Genomic DNA, 11,342 nt, shown 5'->3' with positions numbered 1-11,342 from the left:
TTCAGTGCCAGTTCTGACAAAGTTCAAGGTGAGGTCCTTTTTTTTTAGCTTGCTCTGCACCGATGTTGCTGGGCCCTTCAAGCACCCGCTTAATTTTAATTTTCCATTTAAACGGTGAGACTATGCTTTGGCATTCGGGCGGTGATGGACTCCTTGGTGACGATAGGCCCACTCATTATGAGTCAAACGAGAAGGGTCCACCATTTCTGTTCGCGTTGCTATGACACGACAGTGAGGCCCCGCCCCCTCCGCCGTGCGGTGGTGACGCCAGCGCGCTCTATGTGAGCCAGGGGCGGACGTCACTTCCTGAGCCTGCCAGATTGCGGCCGGTGCTCGAGCTTCTTCCTCTCTTCCCTCTCTCTCTTCTGTCACGATGGCGTCGGTGGTGGACACAAAGCTTTACGATATCCTCGGAGTCAGCTCCGGAGCCACGGAGAACGAACTCAAGAAGGTCAGTCACAGGCCGCCGGCGATACGCAATGATCAAAATGGAAAACAAAATTCCTCTTCTTTCCCCCCCCCCCATAGCCGGTGGCTCTCGGCAAAATTTTAAGCTTGAGGCCTGACCGGTTAGGCCGCTGCCTTGGGTTGGTGTGTTGTGGGTAGACGAATGGCGGCGTGTGGGGAGGGGGAACGAATGGCGGAAAAAAAACCCCGAAAGTTGAGTGGGTTTAATAGGAATGAGCCGTTTTCACCCTGATTATGAGCAGAGCGGGGCCGCCTCACCGGGTCTCCCTTTGCGGGGGGGGGGGGAGGAGGGGGAGGGTTGGACAGGGAGAGGTGGATTTGCCGGCACTGCTGTCGCCGGCATCCGCTCGAGTTTCCCCTCCCCTTCCTCGAAGCAGCTCGCCTGGGATTAGAAAAACACCCTTCGTTGACCGCGACACCATTTTGTGTAACTGCAACTCCCCCACCCGGACCCCGGGCCCGTCTTTCACCGTAGCCGCAGCGCCTGGGCCGTGAGCGAGGCTTTTCAGGAGGGAAGTGACGGTGATGGCGGAAGCGTTTGAAATGCTGCTGATACAATTAGCCGGGCAGTAATCTGGAAATATATCAGTTTATGTCTTCTGTCGCGGCCGGAGAGTTCAAGTGCAGGTAGATTGGTTAGCTAGAAATACAAAGTTGTATTTCTGTGAGGTTAGTCGTAAATATAAAGCTGATCAGACCAGCGTTTGAAGTCGCATTTTCGCTTATTATGTAAATATTTCCATGTTCTTGATGAATGATTTGGAAAGATTTTATGATGGGTCGACTGCTCCAAGCGATACGTTGTTTTCGTTACTGTTGGATGAGGAAGATTAGCAAAATACTAGGTGGAATGCACATATCGATCTGACTCGATCAAAAGTAGAAATTGCTGAAGAAACTCAGCAGGCCGGGCAGCTTCCGTGGAGAGAACGTTTCGGATCCAGTGAACCCTTCTTCACCGAGTCGACTTTGTTCAGCAATTTGTTTTTGATTTGGATATCCAGCATTCACTGTTCTTTGTGTTAGTTTAGATTTTCTCCATATCGCTTGAAAACTTGGGTATTACCTTTCTTGCTTTCTGAACTGAGATGCTTTGAGTATATTTGTACCTTGCTCTTAGAGGTCTTATAATCGTTTACAGAATTTCCTGTGTTTGGTGCTTAGAATCATAGAATCTCTACAGTATGCAAGCAGGCCATTTGGCCCATGAGTCCGCACTGACCCTCAGAAAAGCATCCTACCCAGACCTACTTCCCTACAAAGTAACCCTACATATTCCATGGCTAACCCACTTAACCTACACATCCCAGAACACTGGGCAATTTAGCATGGCCAGTCCACCTGGGAGGAAACTGGAGCATCCAGAGGAAACTCTCAGACACACAGAATGTGTAACCACCACCACATTAGGAGTAGAATTGAACCCAGTCTCTGGCATTGAGGCCACAGTACTAACTACTGAATCACAGTGTTGTATATATTAAAGTAACTAAAGGGTCATGGTAGTTTGCTTGCTTAAGTGACAACAACTGAATGATACCACAAAAATTTGAGGCTGGTCTTGTGCTAACCTGACTGATTTATGAGACTGTTAAATTCGTTGTGAGCATATGTAATTTTGCTGGGATAGGAGTGAAATTTGGCAAGAGTTATTACTAACTTTCTGTTGACTCTGACTGGCCTTAGCATGAGGAAATAGTTTTGTCATGTCTTTTTATGGCCATTAAATCATGCCGTCTTGCCGCCCACTTTCTTATAAAAGTTTGTTTTTGTGTAAAGTCCTGGAGTCAGTGGGATTACAGTACATTGCAATAATGGTTTTCGTACAGGAACGGATTGGAAGAAAGCAAAAGGAGAAAAATACATCCTGTAAATTTAAATTTAGTTAAACATATTGTGAATGTGCAGCTTATTGTAACTGTTTTTAGAAAAACAGTATGTACTTTAACAGAACCAATCCAGAACATTAATCTGGTGAAATTTCATGAGATATATGTTGAAGCTAAGTTGGTTTACTTTGTGTTTTAGCCTGGCAGAGATTCTTTTCAATGCTCACGCTTACAATTCCTGATTGCTTTTGTAAAGATTGTTTCTGCATGGCTTTACATGTTATACTGTATCGTGTTAACTATTCTGTTAAGAACGTTCTCAAAAAAAATTGCAAATTTCTTGTGTGCTTTCCTAATTCAGGCAATTTTTAATGAAAGATCATCTTTTAATCTTTCCACAACATGTTACCTAGTTTAAGCACTATGTTGTAGAGGGGGGGGGAACCCTTTAAATCACAGTTCCCATTGTCTATTTTCATGTACCTTGGTGTTTTATTTTGTTACATGGAATGTAGGTGTTGCTGGTTAGGCATTTGGCCAGGATTTATTACCCATTACTAATAACCCTGGAAATGTGATGAACTGCCTCCATGAACTGTGGCGTTAGTTGGGGTGAAGGAACTCTGTCCACGTTGCTCTTTAAACCTGAATATCCTATTTCATGTGGGAACTTCATAACCTTACTTTATTATGCTAAGATACATCTCTATCAAATGAACCCATTAGGTTCTAGCAAAATATCAAACTGATCCGCTGAATCATGTGTATTTGTCAGCTACGCACTAGAGCATTTAAAGTTGATTCAGATGTCTTGGCTGACCTATCATTTATGTACTAAAATCATCTAATTCAAAAGTCAACTTCATATATATACTAATTTTTCAGTAAACCGTGCTCACCTGTTGGCTCGTGTTCTTTGATGTACACAGGCTCCAATTTAAAATTCTCGTCCTTGCATCTACTTTGTACATCCCTGTCTCTTTAACCCCACAACTCTCAGCAATTTTTTCTTTAACTCTGATCTGCTGTGCATCCCTCTACTTATCCGTCGCTCCTTTTTTTGGTAGCTAAGCCTTTTGATGATCAAACAATGTTGCTTCCTCTTTCAGACTCACTGCCTCCTCCCACCAAGTAGTGTTATAAAGTGTTATATTCCTGAAGAAGGGCATGTGCCCGAAACGTCGAATCTTCTGTTCCCTAGATGCTGCCTGACCTGTGCTGTTCCAGCAATAAAGTTTCAGCTTATAAAGTGTTAGGTTTGTTAGTTTTATAATGTATCATCCACTAAAAGTTGCTCTTCCCATTTAATTGTTTTTGGTTCAAAACATTAAAACATACAATTGCTTCAGTATTAAAAGAAAGTGGAACTAGATGAATGATTTAAGAAGAATTGTAATAGCATTGGTAGAAGTTTGGCTTTGGGATAAACATAATAAATGAAGAGAAGGGTTGATGTTCAGTGAGGGGTAATACTAGATCCATTTTCTACACTGGATTAAGGCAGGTATTCATTAAAGATCTCAGGTGAGATTAAATAAACCCAGTGTGGGAAATTGTAAAATAATGCATAATTATAATCTAAACGGAGACCTGGAGGAACAGTTATAAGTATGCAAAAAAAATTGCTTCAAAGTGTGAGTGTAGATAAAATAGTCAAATCTTCCATGTTGAGAGAAGATTAAAAATTAACAAGGAAAATGGGATTCTATCTGGATTACTCTGACGGGGAGAGGATATTGAAATTGCCTCATTGGTGTTGTAGTCTTCCACATCACCCTTTCAGGATATTTTAAAATGAGCCTGTTGTACTCCGAATCTGCAGTCCAGTATTTAGAGGAAAGCTGAAAGTTTTAGTTAGCTCCAATATGTCAAATGTGCATTTGATTTTTATAAGCAGCAAAGATACTAAGTTGTTTCTTACCACAAAGCTATGTCTTATTGCAACATTAGGGAACAAAGTTAATTCTTAGAATCTTCATGAAATTTGTTCTGTGCTTTAAGGTCGTTGGTGAGAGGACTGTTTGATGAGTTAGTTTCCCTTCTGACCGAATTGTTTGTCACACTGGGCAGATAACTTCAGTGTGATTTTGTAGTTGGTTTAATGTGCCACTTGCATCCTTCGTACAGGAAATGAATGTTTAAAATGTTCACTGGTATGCTGATCAATTGGGCTGTTTTATCTTGGTGGTGTCAAACTTCTTGAGTGTTAATAGATATACAATCACCTGGGCAAATTGAATATATTTGATGACATCTGGAATTTGTAGATAGTGGGCAGCACTGGGGAGTCAGGAGGTGAGCAAATTGCTACCAAATTCTGACTTCCTTTTGCTGCCACAGTATTTACACAGCTGATCCAGTTCAATTTCTGAATTTGTTAATGGTGTATTAAATGTTGGTAGTGCCATTGAATGACCAGTAGAATTTTTTTGTTAAAAAATGATCATGGCTTCATTCTTGATGAAGGGCTTATACCCGAAATTTAATTTCTTCTCCTCAGATGCTGCCTGTCCAGCTGTGCTTTTCCAGCACCCCATTCTTCGACTCTGATCTTCAGCATCTGCAGTCCTTGCTTTCTCTTGGCCATTTATCAGCCAAAGTCTGAATATTGTGCAGGTCTTGCTGTGGGTGGATTTGGACTCACTATTTGATAAATTGTGAATGGTGCTGAACATTAGTTCTGTTCCCCAGCCCCGCATCCTTGCAATATTTAGTACCTCATTTAAGACTTTCAGGCAATGCATTCAGACTTCAACGAGGTTGATAAGTCTCCGGGGCCTGATGGTCTGCATCCCAAGGTACTGAAGGAGGTGGCTCGGGAAATCGTGGATGCGTTGGTGATTATTTTCCGGAGTTCGATAGATTCAGGGTCGGTTCCTGAGGATGGCTAATGTTGTACCACTTTTTAAGAAAGGTGGGAGAGAGAAAGCAGGAAATTATAGACCAGTTAGTCTGACCTCAGTGGTGGGAAAGATGCTGGAGTCTATTATAAAGGATGAAATTACGACACATCTGGATAGTAGTAACAGGATAGGACGGAGTCAGCATGGATTTATGAAGGGGAAATCATGCTTGACTAATCTTCTTGAATTTTTTGAGGATGTAACTCTGAAGTTGGATGAGGGAGATCCAGTAGATGTAGTGTACCTGGACTTTCAGAAAGCTTTTGATAAAGTCCCACACAGGAGGTTAGTGAGTAAAATTAGGGCGCATGGTATTGGGGGCAAAGTACTAGATTGGATTGAAAATTGGTTGGCTAATAGGAAACAAAGGGTAGTGATAAACGGCTCCATTTCGGAATGGCAGGCAGTGATCAGTGGGGTACCGCAGGGATCCGTGCTGGGACCGCAGCTTTTTACAATATATGTGAATGATATAGAAAATGGTATCAGCAATAACATTAGCAAATTTGCTGATGATACAAAGCTGGGTGGCAGGGTGAAATGTGATGAGGATGTTAGGAGATTGCAGGGTGACCTGGACAAGTTAGGTGAGTAGGCAGATGCATGGCAGATGCAGTTTAATGTGGATAAATGTATGGTTATCCACTTTGGTGGCAAGAACAGGAAGGCAGATTACTACCTCAATGGAATCAATTTAGGTAAAGGGGCAGTACAGAGAGATCTGGGTGTTCTTGTACACCAGTCAATGAAGGCAAGCATGCAGGTACAGCAGGTAGTGAAGAAGGCTAATAGCATGCTGGCCTTTATAACTAGAGGAATTGAGTATAGAAGCAAAGAGGCGCTTCTGCAGCTGTACAGGGCCCTGGTGACACCACACCTGGAGGTGTGCAGTTCTGGTCTCCAAATTTGAGGAAAGACGTTCTGGCTATTGAGGGAGCTCAGCGTAGGTTCACGCGGTCAATTCCTGAAATGGCGGGATTACCTTACACTGAAAGACTGAAGCGACCAGGCTTGTATACCCTTGAGTTTAGAAGACTGAGAGGGGATCTGATTGAGACATATAAGATTATGAAAGGATTGGACACTCTGGCAGCAGGAAACATGTTTCCGCTGATGGGTGAGTGCCGAACCAGAGGACACAGCTTAAAAATACGGGGTAAACCATTTAGGACAGAGATGAGGAGAAACTTCTTCACCCAGAGAGTGGTGGCTGTGTGGAATGCTCTGTCCCAGAGGGCAGTGGAGGCCCAGTCTCTGGATTCATTTAAGAAAGAGTTGATAGACTTCTCAAAGATAGTGGAATCAAGGGTTATGGAGATAAGGCAGGAACAGGATATTGATTAGGAATGATCAGCCATGATCATATTGAATGGCGGTGCACGCTCGAAGGGCAGAATGGCCTACTCCTGCACCTATTGTCTGTTGTCTATTGATTTAGGGCAGAGGTGGGGAAGTTTCCTTATCTTAACTCTGGTTCTTTTGCCTTTACTTTTAATATGTATCCTCTGGTTACTGACTGTTCTGCTACTGGAAACAGTTTCTCCTTACATGTCTGTATCAAAATTCCTCTGTTAAATCCAACTTCAGTCCATTTGGACAGAAGGTCATTCATCTGAAAGATTAACTGTTCCGTGTTAACTAAATTAGAGATTTTGCAGGAAAGTATTCAGATTGAATGGTTCATATTGCTGCATTGAATTGTGAGCAATAGCCAGAAAAATACAGGTATAGTGCTGTAGGTATGTACCATTTCATACATTTTAGTGCACATTTGATTGTTCTTGGATTGAGGTAGATGTTTTCATTGTACCAATCACTGAAGGGCATGCGTTAAATGGAGTTCTCATTGGTCCAGATTTCACAATGATAATGACAAAGCTATCTGCATTCATTGTCAATGCTGCACTGAAGCTGGCAGTCTGCACATGTGCAGAACAAAACAAATGCAGAAGTTTCTGTCAGTGATGGTATTGCTCTAGCAAATACACTATTGCGTATTCTCCAGTCCCTAAGCCATCAGTGAATTGGTAAAAGCATTCACTTTTTGTCTCACAGCAAAAACCTTAGAAAATGTTACTTGCTGAATACTCTTTTTTAATTCTGTTTTTATGTTTGTAGAATTGCAGATTTCTCCATTATGATTCCATGATTGATTTTTTTGAAATTTGTTAATATTATTTTAACTGCTAATTTAATCCAATCAATCATAATTTATTTCACTGTTTAAATTTAAATTAAAAGCGAAGAGGTTCAGAATTTTTAATTCCTGGTTGCTTTCCGAGAGAATTTTTAAATTATTCAGGGCATATGGGTTTTATTATCGCTCAACCCTGTTTGCCCTTGAGAAGGTGGGAGTGAACTCCCTATACCTATGAGCAGAATGCATTCATGTGATTGCCACTTTGATTGCTGGCATCACTGCATTCACTACTCCACTTGGTTTGTGGCCAGATTTAAACTGTAATCAGGAAAGTGAAAGTCCACCACTTCAAAGTTAATGGTGTTGCTTCACCACGTTTTACTCAATCCAGACTAGTTCTGCATAGTATCAGACAACCCAGTGTTCCTAGATTCTGTACCTGAACTGGCGCACTACTTAGGTGAGAGCGCAGTGGAATCTTTAAAATTGTTGTTTGCTCCTGAGCAAGAAAGATTACAGCTTAATGTTATTCAGTGATCCTTATTTGTGGGAATTATCTTTTTGGATGTTGCTTTGATAGCAAGGATGGTCGTCTTGCCTTTCTCAGTCAAAAAGCCACATTCCATTACAATGCAGTGTCACACCAAGAGCTATTTTTCTGGAGTCACAGATAAAAGGGGAGGAAGACAATATGGACAAGATGGTATAATTGTTCCATGATACAAGATACTTATTTTCAGATCAATTTGTTCCAGATATATCAATGTATAGTTGTACTAATCTGTGCATATTGTTGCAATGTGGACAATAGCCAGCTTTCTGGTATGACAGAGTGAACTGTCTGCTTATTTAAATCAATTGTTCATGGAATTTGCTTATTAGAAATAACTGGTGCCTTTTATACTTGAAGGAATTTTTATCATACATCTATAAATGTCATTAGGTTCATTGAACAAACTGCAATTTATGAATAAAGAAGTCCCTCCACCTTTCTTACTGGGAGAATGTGAGAACAGAAGATCAGAGTCAAAAGTGTGGTGTTGGAAAAACCTAGCAGGTCAGGCAGCATCCAAGGAGCAGGAGAATTGATGTTTTGGGCATAAGTCCTTTATCAGTAATGGAGAAAATGTCGATTCTGCTGCTCCTTAGTTGCTGCCTCAACTGCTGTGCTTTTCTAATACCATGCACTCAACTTCTTATTATACGTGTTTAAATGTGTGGAATATGATGCTGACCAACTTGATTGAGAGTTTGTTTGACCGATAATGTATTCATTTTTAAGGCATATCGCAAATTGGCTAAGGAATACCATCCAGATAAAAATCCAAATGCTGGCGACAAGGTAAAAGTGAATAACTTTTTTCATTTTTAAAAAAAAATTGTTTGCATCTGACATTGTGCTATGCTTGACTGAGAAATTTTGAATGAAAAGTGTGGATCATGCACATAGCTGGATTTGCTCCTTGTTCAGATACTACTTTCAAAATCCTAATCCTGGTCCAGCTGTTTATGAAAATACAACTTGATATAGTGAGCCTGTGAAAATTTCAAATGATAGTCATGCTGCTATACTTGAAAGTACACATGCTTTTTCTTTTAAACATAACCTTTACTTTCAATCATGAAGTCACAGCTCCTTACTGAGATTTGGTTCCATCATCATGCTAGATTATTGGACTGTAGAGTATATTCCATATTTGTACCTCCAGCAGGAGTCATTAAATCTTGAATAGAAATCGCTCATGGTGGATTTTCTTCAAGTTGGATGGCAGATTTACCATTCCACACTTCATTGTAGTGAAGGTTAACTGAGCAGAGTTATGGATTAAGTGAGTGCATAAATTAATTTTCATTTTCAAATAGGGCAAGTCATTTTGAGAGGGGAGTTATTATTATGAATACTCCATATATGAAGTTTCCATGTTAAAAATACTGATTTGTAACATATCTGGTTAAGTGTTTTGTAGTCTTTAACAGTAATTAGTGCTTCTTTTTGGATTGAAATTGGACAGTGCTTAAAACTTACTGTTCTTTTATCTGCAGTTTAAAGAAATAAGCTTTGCATATGAAGTTTTATCAAATCCAGAGAAGCGTGAACTTTATGATCGATATGGTGAGCAAGGCCTGCGAGAAAGCGGTGGCGTTGGAAGTGGGATGGATGATATCTTCTCACATATCTTTGGTGGGGGTCTTTTTGGATTCATGGGTGGTCAGAGTAGAAACCGTAACAGTAGACGAAGAGGAGAAGATATGGTGCATCCTCTTAAGTAAGTTATTTTTTCATTTAAAAATCTTTAGTTTACCATAAGAATTGCCTTACTAATATTTTGTTTTCCAAATTCAACAGGGTCTCTTTAGAAGACTTGTATAATGCAAAGACAACTAAGCTGCAACTAAGCAAAAATGTCCTGTGTAGTGCATGTAATGGGTAAGTTGAGCTTGAATGATTTGAGTGAAGTAGCATTTTAAAACCATTTAAATGCTTGTTTGATTTTCTATCCTCAGTATTAGTTTCCCAACTTACTATCCATTAAGTGAAGGCATTGAAAATATCACTTTTGTAAGGCTTTCCTACTTAACAGTGATAGCTACTATTTGTGCTAGAGGCTCGGCAAGAAAGAGCAATGTGATATTCAACTGGTACTATGTGGAGTGGTACACATTCTTGGCATATCTTGCATTTTATGTTTAACATCAAAGAGAGTGATCATTTAAGCTTCTTAATTTTTTTTAACTACCTAAGCAATGATTATTGTATCTACCAAAGGAAAAGAATTTTGAACTCTATTAGTACCAAACATTTCTTGACCATTACTAAGCAGAATGGCACATGTTTTCCTGTTGTTCACTTTCATGAAGACAATTATTTTTGTTGAGGTATTGTTCCAGGATGACGACTTTCTGGTACAGCATAAGAAATAGGAGTAGACCCTTGAGCCTGCTCTGCCATTTAATTTAAAACGGATCCTCTATTTCAGCACCTTTTTCCTACACATTCCCCACATGGGTTGAAGATTTTTAATATACAAAAATCTATTAGTCTTTGTCTTGAATATGCTCAATGGTTGAGCCGGCACACCTCTCTGGGGCAAAGATTCACCACCTTCTGAGTAAATTCTGCTTTATCCTGAGTCTTTTATTCTGAGACTATTTTCTGGTTCTAGACCTCTGCTTCTCCAGCCAGGGGAAACCTCCTTCCACTGTCTGGATTCCTCAAAGAATTGTGTAAATTTGAATGGAGTCACCCCTCCATATTCTAAACTCCAGCAAATAAAGGTTCAGTCTATTTAAAGTTTTCCCACAATCCCTCCAACCCTGGAATCATTTTGGGTTTTTGTTGCATTCCGTACAGTAATGTAAGGATACCCAAGTAGAAGACCAAAACTGCACACCATACTTCAGGTGTGATCTCGCTAAAGTTCCGTATTAATGTAATAAGTCATCTTTACTTTTCTGCTCAAATCCTCCTGTCTAAAAGCCAACATATCATTTGCCTTCATTGCTTGCTGTACGTGCATGTTAATTTTCAATGATATGTGAACAAGGATATCCCAGATCCCTTTGAAACTCACCACTATCCAACCTCTCTCCATTTAAGAAATAATTTGTTTCTGCTTTTACTACCAAAATGAATGACCACATAACTGATATTCCATTCAACAGTGTATTGCCATTCACTTAGCCTCTGTAGAAGTGTTTTTGCATCCCCCTCTCAACTGAATCTCCTAGTTTTGTCTCATCTGGAAACTTGGAAATATTACATTGAATCCCTACATTAAATTTGTGAATAGCTGGGCTCCAAAGGAGCGTTTATGGGTTACTGCAGATTATATCTGCAATAAATGCTGTTGGTTGGGAATCCTATCAGATCGGTTGGAGAGACAGTAAGAGGCAATGAGGAATTTGCAACAGCATCAGTATGTGATGGATGGCAGTTATAGGAAGGGGGGAAAGTCTCAGATACAGTCACATGGGTGAACTCCAGGAAAGGTAAGAGGTAGG

General features: G+C 40.3%; 1 protein-coding gene across 1 annotated transcript in view; it reads left to right on the top strand.

Moving 5' to 3' along the window:
* The first annotated feature begins 304 nt into the window (after positions 1-304).
* The window catches only part of dnaja2a (DnaJ heat shock protein family (Hsp40) member A2a), a 29,051-nt gene continuing 18,013 nt past the window's right edge, over positions 305-11,342 (top strand). Inside the window, exons 1-4 of the mRNA XM_043706912.2 lie at positions 305-451; positions 8,623-8,682; positions 9,384-9,607; positions 9,688-9,768. Coding sequence (XP_043562847.1) covers positions 374-451; positions 8,623-8,682; positions 9,384-9,607; positions 9,688-9,768 — 443 coding nt within the window. The 5' untranslated portion in view covers positions 305-373. The remainder of the gene's footprint in view (positions 452-8,622; positions 8,683-9,383; positions 9,608-9,687; positions 9,769-11,342) is intronic.

Source organism: Chiloscyllium plagiosum, unplaced genomic scaffold (assembly GCF_037043375.1).
Source record: "Chiloscyllium plagiosum isolate Xiang-an unplaced genomic scaffold, Cpla_swu_hap1 HiC_scaffold_17, whole genome shotgun sequence".
In the NCBI taxonomy this organism is placed as follows: domain Eukaryota; kingdom Metazoa; phylum Chordata; class Chondrichthyes; order Orectolobiformes; family Hemiscylliidae; genus Chiloscyllium; species Chiloscyllium plagiosum.
Note: the sequence above shows the minus strand (reverse complement) of the source record. Positions and strands in the feature narration are given on the sequence as shown.